We start from the raw sequence: 22,518 nt of genomic DNA, 5'->3' as shown, positions 1-22,518 counted from the left end.
TGTTTAATTTTATCGTTATTACTTGCTTGCAGGCTTGCTAATTTTCTTCTGGGAAGTGCTGAATATCCTTGTCTCCCATTCATTTCAATGGATGTGAAGGATGCTCAGTGCCTCCCAGTGGTGCTCATGGCTAATAGGATAGGGCTGTTTGTTTCTGTGAATCTTCCTATGTTTTTCCATCAGATGGGGATAGGAGAAAAGCAAAGTATTGCACAGTCACTCTCCTTCATCCTGCTCACTTATATTCCTCCTGAGCATTAGTTTACCCTTCAGTCTGTAAAATTCACTGAAGTTGTGAAGTCTATAGTGTATTGAAAAGGCATAAAAGCATATAAAAATGATTAGGTGGCTGTCTGGCATAATGCTAAAGGGTAAGTGTCCCTCTTTCACCCTATCGGTAGGAATGTCTCTCACTGAATTAGCCTTCACTGACATCTGTGGGATTAGTTTCTGAAGAAATATAAAATGGTATATGCCACCATAGGCGGCAGGTTTGTATAATTTTTGGTGGGGCCCAAAATGGTGGTGCCCCTCCGCTCCCGCCCTGTAAGCCGATATAAAATGAAGCTACAGCGCATCAGCGCCACAAGATTACAAGGGTCAATTAAAAGTGGAAAGTCAGAAGCAGCACTTGCCTACTTCAATATACAGTATTATATTTTGTTGCATCTGTTGTGATGAAGTGGGAATGTTCTTAATATTTTCTCTGAATACTGTGTGGGTGCCTCAGTTTCCCCTGCAAGATGCCAACTGAAGGTGTTGGGGACAAAGAGATCAGGTGGCCTCCTTGTCCGGAAGAGACACAGAGGCCAGAGGAGGGAGTGTCAGTTTGGAGCTGGCTGGGGAAATGGGGAGAGACCCAGAACTTGGTTCTGGGCTCCCCACCCCGCAAGATGGACCTGACAGAGGGGTTCTGTTTTCTGTACCAACAAGCTCTGTTTAAACTGTGCTCCCGTCATCTAATAAACCTTCTGTTTTACAGTCTGGCTGAGAGTCACATCTGACTGCGGAGTTGGGGTGCAGGGACCTCTGGCTGCCCCAGGACCCCGCCTGGGCGGACTCACTGCGGAAAGTGCATGGTGTGGAAGGGCATGCTGAATGCTCTGAGGTCAGACCCAGGAAGGTGTAAGCTTCTTGCCCTGGAGACAGTCTGCTCAGAGAGGAGGCTCCCCCAGAGTCCTGACTGGCTTTGAAGGAGTGGTTCCAGAGCATCCCAGCACCCCTTCCACCCCATGTACTTCCCAGAAGTCTGCACAGGCACTAACACTCCCTCCTCTGGCCTTTGTCAAGAAGGCTAACAGCATTTTGGGCTGTATAAGTAGGGGCATTGCCAGCAGATCGAGGGACATGATCATTCTCCTCTATTCAACATTGGTGAGGCCTCATCTAGAGTACTATGTGCAGTTTTGGGCCCCACATTGCAAGAAGGATGTGGAAAAATTGGAAAATCCAGTGGAGGGCAACAAAAATGATTAGGGGGCTGGAGCACATGACTTCTGAGGAGAGGCTGAGGGAACTGGGATGGTTTAGTCTGCAGAAGAGAAGAATGAGGGAGGATTTGATAGCTGCTTTCAACTACCTGATAGGTGGTTCCAAAGAGGATGGATCTAGACTGTTCTCAGTGGTAGCAGAGGACAGAACAAGGAGTAATGGTCTCAAGATGCAGTGGGGGAGGTTTAGGTTGGATATTAAGAAAAACTTTTTCACTAGGAGGGTGGTGAAACACTGGAATGGGTTACCTAGGGAGGTGGTGGAATCTCCTTCCTTAGAGGTTTTTAAGGCCCGGCTTGACAAAGCCCTGGCTGGGATGATTTAGTTGGGAATTGGTCCTGCTTTGAGCAGGGGGTTGGACTAGATGACCTCCTGAGGTCCCTTCCAACCCTGATATTCTATGATACTCTAAACTGACCACCAAATTTAAGTTGCGTGTTTTTCCCGTCAGGTGAGGACTCTGGGGCAGGGCTGGGGATAAGGAACTTGGGGTGCAGACAGGCTGCCCCAGGGCTAGGGCCAAAGAGGACTCCCCTCCACCCTCCCTGGCAGCAGCAAGCTCCAGGGGAGGGACCCCTCCTCTCCCCCGCAGTTCACTGCACATGCTCCTAGGTCCCTCTCAGGTCCAGAAAGCCCACTCACCTCCCCAATGGTGGGTACCGAGGCGGGAGGTTGCCATCACGTGTGGCCTCCCCTGCTGCCACCCCTCACCATAGCCTCACTGGGGATGGGGCTGCCCCTTGCCCAGCATGGTGCAGGAGTGGGGACTGCAGGGTGGTAGCTGGGGAGGGGCACAGTATCACAAAATTCACCTAAGCCCCAGCTGCACAGGTCTAGGAAGCTCCCCTCCCCAGTGGTGTAGCCAGGTTCTAACATCAGGGGGAGTGAACACGTAAAAAAAGATGCCAGCCAACATATCCAATTACTAATCAGGTAGTTCTATAACAGGCTATAACAGGCTGCCCTGGACCCCATCACCCCCTGAAGCACAAGGTAGGGGTAGGCACCACCATGTTGTGCAACAGACACTTGACAAAATTACTGGACTTAGTGATGGACAATGCGGGCAGGTGGGTATTATGTCATTCAATCATTCAACCCATAAAATTGCACACATTTTGCCTCAGTGGAATTAAATATCACGAGAATTACTGGGCCTGTGATGATGACCAGGGCTTGCTCACCTGTGGCTCGGGCTCCCCCTCCCTGTGCTGTGGAGGCACAGCCAGGCAGGTCTGCATCTGCAGGCAGGCACCCTGCCTCATGTGCAGCTCCCGTGGACCCTGATAGCCACTAGACTGGGAGCCTCCCGGCCAATGGAATGGGCTGGGCTGCGGGGCGGAAGGCAAAGGGGGAGATTGTAGGGAGCTTTGGAGGAGGGGAGGCAGTGGGGGAGGGGAGTGGGCTGGCACAAAGGGGAGGGCTCTCTGGAGAGGAGTGACAGGGGCACAGGGGTCATTGGGAGTCTCTCGAAGGGGCAGAGGGTTGTGTGGGTCTTTGTGGGGCAGGGGGCTGTGATGGACAGAGCCAGCTGCAACCTGGGTCTGCTCTGCGGGGGGTGTTGCTATAGTCCCCTCAGGAAGCTCCCCCCCGTCCTGTGTATTTTATACCAGCCCCGGGGTGCCCACGGCTCCATCTGTCTGTCCCCACAACCCCCCAGCTGTGTCCGTCTGTCTGTCCTCACAACTCCCCTGGCTGTGTCCTGGTGTGTGTCTGTCCCACAACCCTCTGGCTGTGTCCTTGTGTCTGTCTGTCCCACAACCCCCAGCTGTGTCTGTCTGGCTGCCCCCACCACCCCCGGCTGTGTCTGTCTGTCCCACAACCCCCTGGCTGTGTCTGTTTGTCCCCACCAAACCCCCCTCCCCGGCTGTGTCTGTGTGTCTGGCTGCCCCCACAGCTCACCGGCTGAGTCTGTCTGATAGGGACAGACCCTGCTGCTTGCTCTTCCCAGGGCTCAGACGCTGCCGGTGGCTCGCTCCCCCTCCCTGCTGTGGAGGCGTGGCTAGGCAGCTCTGGCACCGCCCCCGGCAGCTCCCATTGGCTGGGGTTCCCGGCCAATGGGCTGTGAGCCCAGTTGCTGCTGGGGCCTCTGCCGGGAGCTGCCGCTGCGGTGAGAGCACCCGGCATTGCGACGCGGGGACCCCCAAAGCACAGGGCCTGGGGCCCAAACGGTGGAGCTGGGCCCACCTTTAGGATTATTGGTGGGGCCTGGGCTCCACGGGCCCATAGAACTCGCCGCCTATGTATGCCACTGCTACTAAGAGAGTGAGAGATGTCAGCTGGCAACAAGTGTTGGAATGGTGTTAAACACCAAGGAATGAGAGGTATAATTTAAGGTAGTGCAAAGTGAGATAACGAAGTGATGGATCAAGAGGAGCAAAAGGAAATGTAGGCTGAATGTTAAATGCTGTACACCCGCTGTGAGGTCTTCTACACTCTAGAGTAATCTCCCGAGAAATCTCCCATCGGTTGAGCAATTTAAAACTGAACTCAGCAAAGTAATTTAGAATGTGCTATAGGGAAATGAACACAACTCAGTAGATTCCTGTCCATCTCTCCTTCCTATGATCCCTAAAAAGTAAGTTTTGAGTGCTCTGTTAGTTCATTGTCAAAATGAAACCCCAGGCAGCAGTAGATGAGCTCTGTTAGCTGAGAGTTTTTGCTTTCAAACTTTGTTAGTAAAGAATGTAGAAAAAGTAACTTAGAATATATGACAAACTGATTTAAGATGATGATACAGATCATTCTGTCATCTAAATATAAGCTCTGTTAAATATATTGTCTCTTTAAGGTCTGTATTTTTGTAATTGAGAATTCAGATCTGTTTTTATTCTAAGTTAAACGTTAATAGTGATTTATTCATTTGTGTGTACAGTAGATCTAATTAATGACCTTGTATCACAGGGGGTGGAGAAAAGGCACGGAAGCTTCATACATCCAGAGGAAAGCTGTTACCCAGAGAGAGAATTGACAGACTCATAGATCCAGGGTGGGTAATTTATTATTGGCTATAAAGCATCAAATACTCTTTTGTGTTGTGTAAGCTAACAGAACTGTCTCTTTTTTTGAAGTTTCCTAAACTACTGACAAGCAGGGTGGATTTGATTTAAATCACTAGTCAGGAATACTCTATTTAATCATGGATTTCTACATAAAAGTGCATTCTTGTTGGTTGTTATAACCTTAATACATATTCTTCACAACTCAGAGATAGATATAGGTTTTATTTTTAGAAAGTACACACTATACATTTTTAAAGTGATTTATTTTGAAAACTTTTCAGTTTAGTTTTATGGCTACACCTCTACCTCGATATAACGCGACCTGATATAACACAAATTCGGATATAGGACGGTAAAGCAGCGCTCCGGGGGGGCGGGGCTGCATGCTCAGACGGATCAAAGCAAGTTCGATATAATGCAGTTTCACCTATAACATGGTAAGATTTTTTGGCTCTCCAGGACAGTGTTATATCGGGGTAGAGGTGTATATCAGAAAATGAATGATTGTTTGGTTATTTCATTTACCAAAGGTCATTGAAGCAGATATTTATGAAGTCATTGGGAGGTGAACTATCTCCAATTCAACAGGTTAATCATTAATATTTGGAGGATTTTCTTGCCATGCTGTATTAGGAGGAGAACATCACCAGACAGACATTTAGAGTGTTTTATTTAACTAAAACAACAACATTATGTATTCTGGATTTTTTTCTTCAACAACAAATGTAATATTTTAACAAAAAAAGCATATGAATTTTTAAATTTAGTTAAACATTCAAGTTTTTTTAAATCAAGTTTGTTTTTGTTAAAATTGTTTTTAATTAAAATAGTTAAATGTATTTTTAAAAACAAAGCAAAAATTAAATCGACTATATCAGCCAGGTCAACATGAGAAACTTAAAATATTGGCTTCTGCAGCTAACTCAGTTGTCTTTACCTTCATTTCCCTCTTTGTTCATAATCTGGAAAAGAAAAACAAGCTTTCCTGCTTTTTCAGGTCCCAAATGATTTCTCAATTTGGAATGAATTAGTCCAAAGGAAGAAAATGTTCTTTCTACACTGGCAGAAGAAGCTACCGCTGTTAAAAGTGAGATTATCACTTCAACAGTCTCTGAATCCAAGTGCTTAAGTGACTTCCACCAGTTCTCTGGTGTGACTTTCTTTAAAACATCATTAGCAAACATATTTCTTGAATGGTTCACCCTTAGCTCTGAAGTTTATTATGGTTGGCGTTATGGAGGGATGATTGCTGGATGTCAAAGTCATAGTCAACTCCCAACAGTTAAGGTTTGACCCTGGTATTGAGTATTGAGAATATTTGCAAGAAAGTGAACTTTTCCCATTCATTTTTTTAATGTTTGTAATTTAACTCTGTGATTGCATATTTCTCTTTCTAGGATCTCACTTAGTTCCTTCCAAATTTCAATAGCGTCAGCAATAAAACAGCTATTTCCTTGCATTTTGTTCAAGGCTACAGAAATAGACTTCACAGAACTCAACATGCGTTCAACATTTCTCTTAAGCCCAATGTTGAGAACTTTGGCTGTGACAGTGCCATCTATTTGTTCACGATTTTGTTCACAAACTGTCATCAGATTAGGTCAGTTCTTGATATAATGCTCAAAACAGTCCACTATTGAGTTCATTGCACGTTTTGTGGGAGAGTTAGCTTGGTTCCTCCAACTTTTTTCAGAGCAGCTGCTGCAAAGTGCTTGTTATAGAAGTATTTTGCAATTTCAACAACATTAACCTTTATTTCTGGAACACTGAAGTCTCTGGCTAGGAGGTGCATCAAATGAGCACTGCAACGGTATGTTATTAGCTTGGGACTCTCTTCACTCTCTTCTAAATTTCTTCTCATCTTGGATATATTTGCAGCATTGTCTGTGACCAGGCTGCATAATAGACATTTGAAGTTTTTTTCACAGTTTGTTATAGCTTTTAGTGCTACTTCTTGTAAGTATTCTGCTGTGTGTGCATTTCCTGATGTATCAATTGTTTCTGTAAGGAAGACATTCCCTTCTTCTGTTGTCACACAAGCACATACAACAGGATCATTGTGGACATTGGTCCACCCATCAAGACTCAGGTTAACAATTTCACCCTCTAGACCTTTTGCACACTGCTCAGTTTCTCTTTTATACACTTTATCCAGCAATTTGCCTGCGACATCTGCTTTGTTGGATGGACCGTATCCTGGTCTTAATGACTGAACCATGTCAATGAAGTGTGGGTTCTCAGTCATACGGAAAGGAAAGTTTGTTGCATAAACAAACTGGGCAATATTTTCATCAATTACTTCATTTTGTAATCTGCTGGTTCTTATCACAAACTTATCTATGATTGTTTCTGGATGATGGGTTTTTTTGTTTTTTTTTTGCTACAGGTGATATACTGTGGCTATGTGACATACGTGATGTGACTGAAACACTATCATTGGCAGATTACTCTGAAACTATAGAAAATGATGGTGATCTTGAAGGTGGATAGTCTTCAGAATCCTGTATGTTGAGGATGGATTCTCCTAAACAAAATAAGTCAATGCAGTTATTTAAGTATTATTACCGTGTCGCTCATTTAGTATTACTCATTGCATTCACTGACACTCAGTACTACTTTAAAGGTGAAATTGTAAAAGGAAGATCTGCCTATTTCAGCTATTTATTTTTTATCACAACTGCATCTAAAATGATAGTACCATAGAGTAACAACTATATTTTTTGCTCAAACATGAGAATTCAAGAATAGTCCAGAAGGAAGTCCTTGGGAAAGAAGTATGAAATAAAAACGTTTATCAACCTGAAGATCCTGCATGTTCAGACATATTCCTTTCATCATCTTCAACTCAGCTTCCTCTTGAGAAGTAACACTTCTCGTGATGATGTTTCATTTGGGCAACCAGGCCTTGCATTTCTTTGTTGCACTGTTTGCATTTTCCATGCATTCCTGTCTTACCCACAGGTAGAGGAACTTCATTAAAATATTCCCAAACTGGGTCTCTTTTATGGCCTGCTGCCATTATAGGTTTTCCCTTCTAGTGAGAGAATGGTATGGTAGATCTCAAATCAGTGAAGGCTACACTCAGAAAGACTTCAAGACTTCTGGAATATGCTGCTCAAACAGTTTCACTTTTGTTTCTACTGCCTGTCCCTCCCTTTTCACATTTATTTCCAGACTTCTTCTCCTTGTCCAGATCTATTCTCCCCCCAACAATCTTCTATTCATTGCACTTTTTGAAACTTTGCACTTTTAGAGAGAGGTAAGGGATTGACTCTGTGTACACAAATTTGCAGAGGGACAATAGGGTTGAGGTCTGTTATTTCTTACCTCTACATATTATTTATTTATTTATTTATTTAAAAACATTTTTGCTGTTAACTTGCAGGTTATCTCCGGAGACACAAATCCACAGTTTGAGAACTGCAAAATTAAGCATCTCTGATGGTATCTTCTAGACTGAGCACTGAGTCCCCTTGGGTAGATAAAAAGATTAACCTAAATAATCTATATAGAAGCCCCTGTAACCCCATCGGATTGGGTCCCTAATCCATGAACTATTGGAACTCATTTACAAAACTTTTCTTAAACATTACACGAATATATTGTCTCCTACTATAGAATTAGAATTTATAATCCCTATTCCATGATGAGATATCTTTGAGCTATAATGTATCTTAATTAAAACTATCCTTAGATAGGTTTTTTCATCAAAAAAAATTGATTTTTTTTAATTAAAAAAAATCATTGATTTTTATCCACCCTGCTGGCAAGTAGTGTTGGTTTTAAATCTTGACATATCTATTGTTTGGAAGATGTATTGCAAGAACACATTTTAAAACCATGAACTTTATAAAAGAAAGTAATGTTTGTCAGGCTGCTTCCGGTTAATAATCCTATCAAAATGTTTGTCATTTTTTTAGGTCTCCATTTTTGGAGTTCTCCCAGTTTGCGGGTTACCAGTTGTATGGTAATGAAGAGGTACCGGCAGGAGGCATTATCACAGGCATTGGAAGGGTGTCAGGGTAAGAAATTGCCAGTGATCTACATATTATGTCTATTATGTGAGTGAGAGGATGTTTTTGTGTGGTTCCTAGTTCCAGCTCTGGGAGCCATCTAGCACTCTGTTTCCAATATTAAGTTGAAGGCTTTCTGGTATTTGAGTCCTATGACCCAAAAGATTACTAAAATGGCTATTCTGCCTATTTAGTTTTGACTTCAGGGAAAGGATTCAGCTGGGTGATTATTATTCTTATTCTTAGGGCTTGTTTACACTTAAAATTCTGCAGTGGCATAGCTGTGCTGTCTATGCCGATGGGAGAGGTTCTATCAATTTAGTGCTGTCTACATGGGGGTAGGGAGGTTGTGGATTTAGGTTGGTTGTGGATTTTTCACACCCCTGACTGATGTCATTTAACTGATCTAATTTTCTAGCGTAGCTCAGACTTTGGATAATACATGTATCAACATCCGTATTAACTCATTTGGAGGCTGCATTGTTATCTTTCTGATGAGAAATAAGTGGTTAATTGTGCAAGGACATAGGTGAGTTAGAAAGGCAATTTTAAATATGTGGAAAGATGTCCTGGATTAAGAAAGTCTCTCTAAGCGAGATTGATGCACTTGTTAAAACTAGTGTGATGGGATATTAGTTTAGAGACGATGAGCCAGGAAGCTGAAGGAACCCCAGAAGGGTAATGATTTTATCTAGTGCCTTCTTGTGCCACCCACAATGTATGGCTTAATGGCCAAGCTCCTCTTATATTTCTTCCTTTAAAAAAAAGAAAAAAAAATTCTGAACCACCATTTACCTTTCTTCAAAATAAAATCTCTTTTAGTAAGGATGTTCAAATGGCTTGTGGCTTTAAGGGGATGCCACTGAGGCGGAACTGTTCTTTGGGTTTGTTTCTAATAATGAGGAGTGGGTTTTTTTAGTTTTAAGAACCTGGGTCACTCTGGGAGATTTCTGGTGTTTTTGGATTTCACCTACTCTGTTCTAACATAAGTTGGCTGATCAGTGAGGAACTAACTGTTGCTGCTTTGCTTTCACAGTCTGTCTGGGTAATTCATGGACTCACTCTAGGTCAGGGATTCTCAAACTGGGGGTCGGGACCCCTCAGGGGGTTGCGAGGTTATTACATGGGGGTCACGAGCTGTCAGCCTCCACCCCAAACCCCGCTTTGCCTCCAGCATTTATAATGGTGTTAAATATATAAAAAAGTGTTTTTAATGAATAAGGGGGGTCGCACTCAGAGGCTTGCTGTGTGAAAGGGGTCATCAGTAGAAAAGCCTGAGAACCCCTGCTCTAGGTAGAGCCACTCACAGGCTCTTCTAGCATGAAGGTATGGTGCTGCAAAGACAGAATGGCTCAGAGTTAAGTCAATAACAAAATTTAAAAAAATCAGCTTAAATATCTTTAAGAGTCTTAGTGATTCTCAGCCTCAGCTAAGGTCCTGAGGGGAAAAGCAGATCACATGGTTCTCCACTGATCTAGACTGGTGCAGTGGTCCCTATGGGATGACTGCATCTAGCGTAGTTTAGAGCATCCTTGAACAGCCCAGAACTGGGTTGTTGAAGTGTATCTTAGGGCAGGTCTACACTAAGGGCGGGGGTCGAACTAGGGTATGCAAGTTCAGCTACATGAATAGCGTAGCTGAACTCGAAGTACCCTAGTTCGAACTACTTACCCGTCCAGACGCCGCGGGATCGAAGTCCGCGGCTCCAAGGTTGACTCCGCCACCGCCGTTTGCAGTGGTGGAGTACCGGAGTCGACCGGAGCGCGCGGGGAGTTCGAACTATCGCGTCCAGATTAGACGCGATAGTTCGAACTCTGAGAAGTCGAACTCACTGCGTCGACCTGGCAGGTAAGTGTAGACTAGCCCTTAGAAACACCTTTTCCACTCCACTACTACTAGCTTTCCTCAGCTGCTCTGAGCCGCGAACCTGTCTCTTGTTCTCTCAATAACCCAAGTATCTGGAACTGAAAAGAAATAGTTAACAAAATACATTAAAAATTCATAGTTCCTTGGTTCTAAACTTCCATGTTGATGCTAACACACTGAGAGCTTCATTTCTGCCATCAAAGATAATACAGGTATATCTATCTAGTCATGACTGTTGATTACTACACCTCTACCCCGATATAATGTGACACAATATAACACAAATTCAGATATAACACAGTACAGCAGCGCTCCGGGACAGCGGGGCTGCGCACTCCAGTGGATCAAAGCAAGTTCGATATAACGCGGTTTCACCTATAATGCAGTAAGATTTTTTGGCTCCCGAGGACAGCGTTATATCAAGGTAGAGGTATATTTTCATCAGGAATGATGACAGCAAGTATTTCATTTTCAACCAGGTGCCTAAGTACAGTTAAGAAAACCAAGTATTTTTTTCTTCCAAAAGTGTATTAGACTGAGAATTTCCAAAGTGTATTTAGCTACAGTTGGTTTTAAATCCAGCATGTGTGTTATGTTAAAATAAACACTCTCTCTTTTTGTTAACTTCTTGTGGGTGGCCTTATGCTGAAAAGTAACTTCACTGTTGACAGTTTGGGAGCCCTGCATTGTAAACTTTTTTTTGTCAGCTTACATACTGCTTATTAACAGAACAATTGCTTTGCCACATGAACAACAATGAAGCTATAAAGTTGTTCCTTTAGTTGATGCAACTGTAGAGAAGCTTGTGGGACTGCTTTATATTTTGACACTGGTCACCTTCTCAGAATATGAATGTTGCCTAAAAAGAACAGAGAAATAGGGATTTTTCGAGAGGGACATGCACATTGCAGCAGATTTTGAGAGAGTAAGAAAGCGTTAAACAACAAATTGTTTCCTTTTCTATTACAGTTCTGTACAGCTATGCTCAGTAAAATGGGTGCAGCTTTCTTGAAAACTAGAGATTTCAGATGCTTCTTCATTAATATTTTTTTTCTAAGAACTTGAAGCAAATATGACATGAAATCACATGCAGCCTTGAAGAGAGGTATCTAACAGTGGAACAGTTTTAAAACAAGAAACATTTAATGCTGATGTAAATTGTTGCAAATATCATGGTTATAGTGGTAAAGTAGATCAGTTGGGAAATATGTTTGGTTCTCATAAAGTTTCTACTTTTCAGAGTGGAGTGCTTGATTGTTGCTAATGATGCAACTGTCAAAGGTGGTACTTACTATCCAGTCACGGTGAAGAAACATTTACGTGCTCAAGAAATTGCAATGCAAAATCATCTCCCTTGTCTATATTTAGGTAAGTCCCATTACAAAAATAGTAAATGGCTATCGTTAAACAAAGGTCAGGGATTCTAGCTAGAAGACTACATTTTTAATTGGATGCCATCAACATTATATCTTGACTTTAATAAGGCTTTTGATGTCTCAAATGACCTTCTCATAAACAAATTAGAGACATATAGCCTAGATGAACTTACTATAAGGTGGGTGCACAATTAGTTAGAAAACTGTACTCAGAGAGTAGTTATCAATGGTTCACAATCAAGCTGAAATGGTATATTAAGTGGAGTACTGCAGGGATTTGTCCTGGGTCCAATTCTGTTCATTATCTTTATAAATTATTTGAATAATGGCAGAGAGAGTACATTTATAAATGTGGACAGTACCAGGTTGGGAGGAGTTGCAAACCTTTTGGAGGACAGGATTAGAATTCAAATGATCTGGACAAACTGGAGAAATGGACTGAAATAAATAGGATGAAATTCAGTAAGGAGAAATACAAAATACTACACTTGGGAAGGAACAATTGGTTGCAAATACAAAATGGGAGTGCTGCAGAAAAGGATCTGGGGTTTATAGTGGATAATAAACTAAATATGAATCAACCATATAATACCATTGCAAAAAAAGTGAACATCATTCTGGGATGTACAGTAGAACCTCAGAGTTAGGAACACCTCAGGAATGGAGGTTGTTCATAACTCTGAAATGTTCATAACTCTGAAGAAAACTTTATTCTTTCTTTGTTCTTCCAAAAGTTTACAACTGAACATTGACTTAATACAGCTTTGAAACATTACTATGCAGAAGAAATATGCTGCTTTTCCTTTATTTTTTTAGTAGTTTAACACAGTACTGTACTGTATTTGCCTTTTTTTTTTTTTGGTCTCTGCTGCTGCCTGATTGTGTACTTCCAATTCCAAATGAGGTGTGTGGTTGACTGGTCAGTTTGTAACTATGGTGTTTATAATTCTGAGGTTTTACTGTATTAGCAGGAGTGTTGTAAGCAAGCCATGAAAAATAATTCTTTCACTCTACTCAGCACTAATAAGGCTTCAGTTGGAGTATTGTGTCTAGTTCTGGGGCACCACACTTTGGGAAAGATGTGGACAAATTGGAAAAAATCCAGAGGAGAGGAACAACAATGATTAAAGGTCTAGAAAACATGACCTATGAGGAAAGACTGAAACAAGTGGACTTATGTAATCTTTTAGATGGGAGTATTTCAGTGTTGAAGAATTTATATTAAAAATATACTACCTCACAGCAAACACATTTAGCATGCACATTTAGCACACAGATGAAGAGAAGACAGGGGGGATAGTACATGCTAAGTCTTCAAGTACATAAAAGGTTGTTATAAAGAGGAGGTTGATAAATTGTTCTCCTTAATCACTGAGGGCAGGACAAGAAGTAATGGGCTTGAATTTCTGCAAGGGAGATTTAGGTTAGACATTAGGGAAAACTTCTAACTGTAAGGAACAAATTACCTAGCAATGTTGTGGATTGGAGGTTTTTAAGAACAGGTTAGATGAACACCTGTCAGGGATGGTCTAAATAATACTTAGACCTGCCTCAGTGCAGAGGACTGGACTAGATGACCTATTGAGGTTCCTTGCAGTCCTAGATTTCTAAGACTGATATACCCTCATATTTTACCAATCAAGTGTTTTGGATTTCAGACACGTTCACACATACAGTGCTTTTTGATGATATGCTTATCTGTTCGTTCCTTTTATAAAGGTAGTAAAGTGAACTAAAGACCCAGAGAAATGGGTTCTTTCATTTTACTACCTGTATAATAGAACAAAGCAAAATAGCCCAGTGGGGAAAAGTTGTGTGCACACATCAACAGTAATTCAAGTTATATGTAAAAGACAGGAACTGAAGTCATTTTGTTGTTTTATTATTTCTGTTGAAAGGTTCTCTTAGAAAGTTACTTACATTTTTTGAAATACTCCCATCTAAAATGAATAAAAACTCAAACTTCATCTATAGTTTCTGTTAATAGCTTTTTACAATTTGACATTTTTCTTTTAGTATATTCCATCTCAGTGTGTTTTACTCCGTTTGTTTAATCAGTCAAAAAAGTCAGTGGTTGAGTAAATAATTTTTTTAATTTTTAGCATGCTTAGACATTATTTTATTAAATAAGCAAATGTGTGTGCTAAATGTGCTTGCTGTGGTATAGGTAGTATATTTTTAATATAAATTACTCAGTTTAAATTTTTAATAAACAATATTTGGCTTGTGAACTTCTACTATCAGAATGAGCAATACTGTGTGATCCTATTCTTTGAAATCAAAAGTACGCTCTTCTGTGATTTATCGAGTTATAAACAAAGCATTAGGCTCTTGCAACCACTCATGAAGTGAGGGGTTAAGCAGTGCCTTCCTTAGAATGTCTTTCCTTATATATTGTTTTAATTAACTGTAGTTTTAATTTCTGCAGCTACAGTGAATGATACTAGATTGTATATATTTAGGAAGGAAATAAGTTTATCCTGGAAAACAGAAAATTTAATTTTTAATTTCCAGTTTTAAGGCCTATAAGGGAGTGTCTTTTAAAACAAACAGGTGTTTGTCAGATGAGTTTTAAAAGTTTTGTAATGCCAAGTGTAATTACATCTTTAAATGCAGCTACCATTAGTTTACCTAAAAATGTTTGGTATGCATAACAGCTTCTCATTTGTGGTCATCAGTTTTCCTTTAGCAAGTGGAGAAGCCTGGCCTGTTTTTCATGATTAGTATGTTGAGTATAAATTTTTGCAAACAGGTGACATTTCAAGTAATTTTTAAATAATATGAAATAATATCTCTGTTTAAAATTGTACAGAGATAAATTGTATGTAAATCTATTTTTCATTCCACTTGACTTAGTTGACTCAGGAGGAGCAAACTTACCCCGCCAAGCAGAAGTATTTCCAGATCGAGATCACTTCGGTCGCATTTTTTATAATCAAGCACTCATGTCCTCACAAAGAATTCCACAGGTAACTTTTTTAAAGCAAAAATTGCTAGCTACTCTGCACGCCTGCTTCTTCTGTCTGGGTTTACGGCTCATCCAGCACCTCAGGTTTTTGGCAGCTTAAAGTTTTGCTGACCTGATGCTCAGTGTGGGGATTTGGAGGCATTGTAAACACCATTACTGTTCACAGAATGGCATTATGGTTTACAAATAGGCTGTCTTTCTTAGCCTCAAGGTTAGTGATATGACTTAGCTGCTCCTGGAGTGGGAGAAAAAGAGAAATTGTCAGCCTGGGGTGAAGGGGTGAAAGAGAGCTTTAGGATATCATTTGCAACAGTTGATTGTTCTGAATCATTGCTTGAGAGGTGAGGACCCCTGTGCATGATGGTGATGCATATTTAGCTAAGTGGGGTGTGGGTGTGGGTGTGTGTATGTGTGTGTGTATATATATATATATATATATATACCATTTTTGTACTGCTGTTGACAGAGGTCATTTTCTAATGTATTAATGATTCATAGAATTACTGTTAGTCATGATGTCTGAATTTGAAATGTTTAGGGGGTCTTCATGTTTTAGATACTGATATTACTGGTAACATGAGCACTTACTTCTCTGTATTCATTGCTGCATTCAATATATTGATATCTAGGCGGGAAGGAGGATTAACAAACTTGGCAGAATAGCTCACCTAATTAGAAAAACTGTACACATGGAAATGACAACTGGAATCTTGGGCATATTAGAGGAGTGTGGGGTTTGCTAATTTTTTGCTTTCTGTGGATATTATTACTAGGTCTTTTTTCAGGATCCTATTTTTGGTGTATTTTTATTTTGAACCTGGTTCATTAGAATAAATTTTACAGTAGAAAGCACATGGGTTTTTCTACTTTCTTTGTTTGGCTGAGGCTATGCCTTCTAATCTAGAGGGACAACTTGGTCCAGCAGAAGCCATTTCTATTTGGATTCTGTGGCCTGGTCTACACTACGCGTTTAAACCGGTTTTAGGAGCGTTAAACCGATTTAACGCCACACCCGTCCACACTAAGAGGCCCTTTATATCGATATAAAGGGCTCTTTAAACCGGTTTCTGTACTTCTCCCCAACAAGAGGAGTAGCGCTAATATCGGTATTACCATATCGGATTAGGGTTAGCGTGGCCGCAAATCGACAGTATTGGCCTCCGGGCGGTATCCTACAGTGCACCACTGACCGCTCGGGACAGCAATCAGAACTCGGATGCGGTGGCCAGGTAGACAGGAAAAGCCCCGCGAACTTTTGAATATCATTTCCTGCTTGCCCAGCGTGGAGCTCTGATCTGCACGGGTGGCGATGCAGTCCCAAATCCAAAAAGAGCTCCAGCATGGACCGTACGGATGTGATCGCTGTATGGGCAGACAAATCTGTTCTATCAGAGCTCCGTTACAGATGACGAAATTCCAAAGCATTTTAAAAAAATCTCCAGACAGAGGGCATAGCAGGGACTCAGCACACTGTGTGTGATAAGCGTAACGGAAAACCAAAGAATCAAATGGACGCTCATGGAGGGAGGGAGGGGGGACTGAGGACTCAAGCTATCCCACAGTTCCTGCAGTCTCCGAAAAGCATTTGCATTCTTGGCTGAGCTCCCAATGCCTGTAGGGTCAAACACATTGTCCGCGGTGGTTCAGGGCATAGCTCGTCAATTTACCCACCCACCCCCAGAAGGAAAAGGGGAAAAAATCATCTCTTGACTCTTTTAAATGTCACCGTATGTCTACTGAATGCTGCTGGTAGATGCGATGCTGCGGCACTGAACTGTAGCATCCTCGCCCCCCCTCCTTGGTGGCTGATGGTACAATATGACTGATATCCATCGTCATCATCAGCCTTGTGGCAGATGGTATAGTACAGAAGGACTGGTATCCGTCCTCATCATCAGCCCATGAGTGCTACTACTTCCCAGTAGATGGTACAGAACGGCTGGTAACCATCTTCATCATAGCAACAGGGGGCTGAGCTCCATCAGCCCCTGCCCTTCATGTGTAAAGAAAAGATTCTGTTCTGCCTGGACTATCATAGCAGCGGGATGCTGGGCTCCTCTCCCCTACACTGCTTAATGTCCTGTCTGGACTATCATAGCACTGGAGGCTGCCTTCCCCTCATTTTATCTCACTAACAAGTCACTGTTTCTTATTCCTGCATTCTTTATTACTTCATCACACAAATGGGGGGACACTGCAACGGTAGCCCAGGAAGGCTGGGGGAGGAGGGAATCAACCGGTGGGGTTGTTGCAGGGGCACCCCCTGTGAATGGCATGCAGCTCATCATTTCTGCGGGATCTGACACGGAGCGGCTGTGCTCTCTGGTTCTCTGATACACTGGTTCTCTAGTACACTTGCCCCATATTCTAGGCAGGACTGATTCTATTTTTAGATACCATAAAGGAGGGATTGACTCAGGAAGTCATTCCCATTTTTGTCTTTTGCGCCCCCGGCTGATCTCAGCCAGGGGCACCTATGACAGCAGCAGATGGTACAGCACAAAAGGGCTGGTAACCGTCATCTCATTGCCAGTTTACAATGGCATGGTAGATGGTACAGAATGGCTGATAACCATCTCTGCTATCATGCAAAAGCAAATGAATGCTGCTGTGTAGCGCTGCTGAATCGCCTCTGTCAGCGGCATCTAGTACACATACGGTGACAGTGACAAAAGGCAAAACAGGCTCTGTGGTTGCCATGCTAATGGCGTCTGCCAGGGCAATCCAGGGAAAAAGGGCGCAAAATGATTCTCTGCCATTGCTTTCCCAGAGGAAGGAGTGACTGATGACATTTACCCAGAACCACCCGCGACAATGATTTTTGCCCCATCAGGCACTGGGATCTCAACCCAGAATTCCAAGGGGCGGGGGAGACTGCGGGAACTATGGGATAGCTACGGAATAGCTACCCACAGTGCAACGCTCCAGAAATCGACGCTAGCCTCGGACTGTGGATGCACACCACCGAATTAATGTGCTTAGTGTGGCCGCGTGCACTCGATTTTATACAATCTGTTTTACTAAACCGGTTTATGTAAAATCGGAATAATCCCGTAGTGTAGACGTACCCTGAGAGAGAGATACAGAGAGAGACTGACTGACTGACTGTTCTGATCCAGGTGGGGAAGTTGGAAAAGAACATTTCCTTTTGGCCGGTGTCAGGAAGCGGCCAAAAGTACAATGTTACATTTGCTATTTTCTCTGCTTAGCAGTCAGTGTCTTTTTTTATTATGATAAAATAAAAAAAACTTTATTCCAGTTTTACAAAGGGAAATCAATTTCCTTGAGAATAGTAAGTTCTTCTCTTATTGAAGATGAGGCCTAGTCTAGCCTTCAGTTCCAGCAGGCATGCGAGTGGGCACAAAGCTGATGAACCTGAACCTTGGCTATGATTTACAATGAAATTAGACCATAGATAGGAAAAATTGGATTCATTTAAATTTAATTCTTGTTTTTAACTTCATGGTCTGAGAACCTATGTGAAACAATTCTCACATATTATTAGAGGGGGAAATTATGAATCACACTATTCTCTTGTGAACCCATTTCAAACTGAACTTGGAAGATCTCATTCAGCTCTACCATGACATATTGAGGAATGTTGCCAACTGCTAGGATTGATTTTAGTAAGTTCTGCTTTCTACTATTTTAGCTTTATTCTTCCCCAGTACTCCTACATATGCTTGTTACTGAATGCCTCCTCTATGGAAAACAGGTCAGAGGCAGCCTCTGGCACCCTTTTCTGCTAGGTATAATTGGTGTCCCACCAGTTCAGTGGAATAACATGAGTCAACAGATAGTTACATTGCTATGGTGCTGAATCAGTGAGTGATTTGTTTGGAAGGAGTTTTAACTAACTTTATTCTCACTCATGGGTTCCTTGTAGTTCTTGAAAGAGACTAGAAAGCTTTAGGGAGCATAGAAAGAGTCAGCAGCCAGGTGGGAGACTGAGAATGCTGTGGAAGTGGTTCCGTCCTGTGTAGATGGAGTACTTTGTATTAAGCAGTGTGTACACGACAGGTACTATAGTGACATAGCTATGACACGGTAATGCCATAATGTAGACACAGACTATGGCAATGGAAGGAGTTTTTTCGTCGCTGTAGGAACTCCACCTCCTCATGAAGCATTCTTCCATTGCCCTACTTGCTTCTTCATCAGGCGTTAGGTGCTCAGGGGTGTGGATCTTTCACACACCTGAGTGTTAAAGCTATGTCGATTTAAGTTGTAAGTGTAGACCAGACCTCAATCAGTAGAAGCCTAGATAATTAGCACCAAAGTGACTCCAGTCATTATCCAGCAGAGGGATTGTAGTCTGAAGATAGTGACTCAAAATGGGAAAGTTCAAAACAAGAAAAACAGAGCTGGAGAAATCTTGATTTTTTTTAAGCAGGGTCCCTGCTTTTAAAGCATTTTTTTAAAAATCATGTTCAGTATTTTCCTTAATACTCTGAAGTAATCAAATGTCTAACACTTAAACACATTCAAAATATAATACATTTATAGTGCTATAGTTTCATCATTTGACCATTATATGGCATCAAAATAGAGGAAATATATTGGGTTTTATATAAGCAAAACACTGACTGCAGGAAAGAAATTACTTTTGGTCAAAACATATCTATCCCTCAGTTTAATATGGCAATGGTGGTAGTTTTCTGAAAGCATTTACAGAGGAAAAGAAAAGTGGAAAACATTTTTACTATAGCTCTTATTACTTAAGGCTTGTTTTAGATTCTCAATCAAGATCTCTTTGCTTTCCCTGAAAGTTTTTGTTTTTAATCCTTATTTCCAAGGGCAGCTATTTGTGTTTTGAAAATCTATTAATGCATAGCAGTGACTTAGATTATCTTCCTTGTCTGACAAGATGTTTTCTTAGACTTGTATTGAGAAAATGCGGTGCTAGATTATTTTTTTTCTATCTGTTAATCATTTTGACATGGGAGATCATTGTTCTTGGCTTGCTGTCCATTGTTGACAACGTCAATACTAAAAAGTTGTGTTCTGCAGAAAATCAGACTGTTGCTGCAACTGGAGTTTAATCTAATTTGGCAACACTAGAAAAGAATCTTATTCTACTTGACTATTCTTATTTCTCTTTGACTGAAATGAATCTAGAGTGGGTGCCAACCTTGATTATACGCCGTTACTAATTAAGATAGAATTTATTTTTGAACATGTTTTCCACTGTGAGTGCTACTTTCAGCAGCCTTGTTTTTTCCCCATTTAGACAAAAAGCAGTTGTGAAATAATATACTTTAAAATTTCCTAACAAAGCACTTTGACTGACTAAACTGGTGGTTCTCTCTCAATTTACTGTGGTTAGATAGACAAAACTGTTTCTCTTGGGCAAGAAAGAGCATTCTCAAAAACAACTTTTTAGCTCACGTATTGCCTTCGCTTTCTATAACGCTGGTGTCACAGTAGAACGCAAATGCTTCTCTTTCTAGATTCATAGATTTTTAAGTGTAGAAGGTTCTACTATGATCAGGGCCAGCCCTAGACCAAATGGTGTCTCAGGTGAGGAGCATCTTCAGCACTCCCTCCATTTGTTAAACTTTTGACTACCTTATTTTTTATTGCAATTTGTAGCCCATTTCATGACTTTGATGCATGATTTGCATGCATGAGTTATCCCTGTCTTATAAAACAACAAATTTGCACGCTAGGATCTGTAAATCTGTGTTTATTCATGCCATATATAAGCAAATAAAAAAATTGTTTCCTCTAAGCTTATAGAAACTTGAATTTTAAGAATAACTGAAATGTACTAACATCAAGAAATTGAACTATACACCAACATTGGGTGGACCAGTATTAAATGGTGTTACAATAGGTGACAACCTTAGAATGTTAACCCTAATCCTTAAGTTCAAAAGGTTGCTTTTCTCACCTTTGCTCTCTCAAACTGAAGTCTTTCGGAGAGATCCAAAGACTGACCAATGGCATTTTTAACTGTGACCAGCAGCATGAGAAGAATCCTCAAAGCTATCCAGGAAAAGTGGATCAGGAAAAGTGTCCTTCAGCTCTGCATGATGAATGAATTGGAGAACTTGGAGAGGAGAGTGCTTGCCATGTGGCAATGTGATGGATGTTGTCCAATTTGATATAGAGGTCTTTATCAATGACATCTGAAGATTCCCCAGGTGTCAGTGTCTGGTGAAGGTCTGTACAATTGCTAAAGAGTATTTTTCTGTATGCTGAAAGCTTACTAAGGTCATACAAAACCCCTAGGTCTTTTTGTGCTGCTTCATTTGTCCGAAACTTTCTACGATGGGCACTCGAGCAGTGTCAATGAGTGAGCAAAAAAAAGCTCCCTCTTGAATTTTTCTTCTTAGCTTCCCAATACCTCATCTTTGCCCTTGAACCAAACTGTCTCTTCTTCCAATGAATACGAGTTTCCTTGAAGACAGGCTCAACTCCTAAGTTTTCTGCCATTTCTTTCGCAGCAGTTATGGCATCTTCAAATCTATGGTCTCTGTAGGCCACAACGAAATCAAGGCAGCTTCTCCTCATAGTAGCAGTCTCAATGTCCATCGGCTGAGTTTGTAATGCCTTGCTTACAATGTTTCCTGTAACAAGATATTGTGCCAAATCACACTGAGACTAGGAATTTGAAGTCAGTGATCTGGTTTGCCAGGCTTTGCACCTTGTGTCAGATTCTGGCCTGGCGATTGCGCCAGTTTCATCAGGGCATCATAAACCTCAGTCACTCGGTAGCTCACTGGCCTTATGTTGTCAATGCAGCTTTCCCAGCAAGTATCTCTTAGGGCAGGTCTACACTAAGGGCGGGGGTCGAACTAGGGTACGCAAGTTCAGCTACGTGAATAGCGTAGCTGAATTCGAAGTACCCTAGTTCGAACTACTCACCCGTCCAGACGCCGCGGAATCGAAGTCCGCGGCTCCAAGGTCGACTCTGCCACCGCCTTTTGCAGTGGTGGAGTACTGGAGTCGACCGCGGCGCTTCCGGAGTTCGAACTATCGCGTCCAGATTAGACGCGATAGTTCGAACTCCGAGAAGTCAAACTCACCGTGTCGACCCGGCTGGTAAGTGTAGACTAGCCCTTAGTTGCTTTGCGGTCATATTTGTAATATTGTCCATGAGGCTCTTTCACCTGATAGTTGATGCTGAAAACAGGACATATATCCTTAGTAGTAATCTGAAGAGAGATACTGAATCTAAAGAAGATGCATTTGACACAACCAGGTTGGGGGAATGGCAGCCACAATACATGAAGAAAGCTCTTGGATTCAGCACAAGAATTCTTGCCTGGATACCACTGTTTCTTCCCTTCATGTTCACACTGTTGTTGTAGCCTTGGCTGTAGCTTTTATTTTGTTTTCATTCAAAATGTTTATAAATAATTCTATTAAGCCTTTTCCAGTAGAATTGTCCACTGACCTTATGGCAAGGAAGGTGCTTGATAACATAAGGTCAATCAATTAGATTTGAATTGTTTTCTTGCAGTAATGGTCCATAGCTTCTTTACAAACTATTTGACATAGGTGCTCACACATGACATCGTATTTCTCAAGGAGCTCTACCACACTGAGGAAATTAGTGATATGTTCAGCCTGGTCTGTGTTCTGTTTCAGATGTTTTCCGATCAAATTTGCCCCTTGCTGCAAACAAACTAGATTGCAGTTGAGCTTTTCACTTCCTACACTGAGCTCCTGAAGGCATCTTTTATTTTCTTTAGGGGAAGACAGACAGTATTAGGGAGAGCAAAAGTCTATGTTCTGCAGTCTTGGAAAGTCATCAAATATTATATGGTAAGCATGGCAAAAAAAGTAACAGTATT

The 22,518-nt window shown here is 41.6% G+C and overlaps 1 protein-coding gene across 4 annotated transcripts in view; it reads left to right on the top strand.

Annotated features, from left to right (window-relative positions):
• The window catches only part of MCCC2 (methylcrotonoyl-CoA carboxylase 2), an 88,624-nt gene that overhangs the window by 11,145 nt on the left and 54,961 nt on the right, over window positions 1-22,518 (top strand). For all 4 annotated transcript variants that reach the window (XM_039545319.1, XM_039545321.1, XM_039545318.1 and 1 more), the window contains exons 3-6: window positions 4,396-4,480; window positions 8,414-8,515; window positions 11,613-11,740; window positions 14,605-14,717. In XM_039545319.1, the coding sequence (XP_039401253.1) occupies window positions 4,396-4,480; window positions 8,414-8,515; window positions 11,613-11,740; window positions 14,605-14,717 (428 nt within the window). The remainder of the gene's footprint in view (window positions 1-4,395; window positions 4,481-8,413; window positions 8,516-11,612; window positions 11,741-14,604; window positions 14,718-22,518) is intronic.

This window comes from Mauremys reevesii, linkage group 6, assembly GCF_016161935.1.
Source record: "Mauremys reevesii isolate NIE-2019 linkage group 6, ASM1616193v1, whole genome shotgun sequence".
Classification (NCBI taxonomy): domain Eukaryota; kingdom Metazoa; phylum Chordata; order Testudines; family Geoemydidae; genus Mauremys; species Mauremys reevesii.
This window is presented reverse-complemented; position numbering and strand designations above follow the sequence as displayed.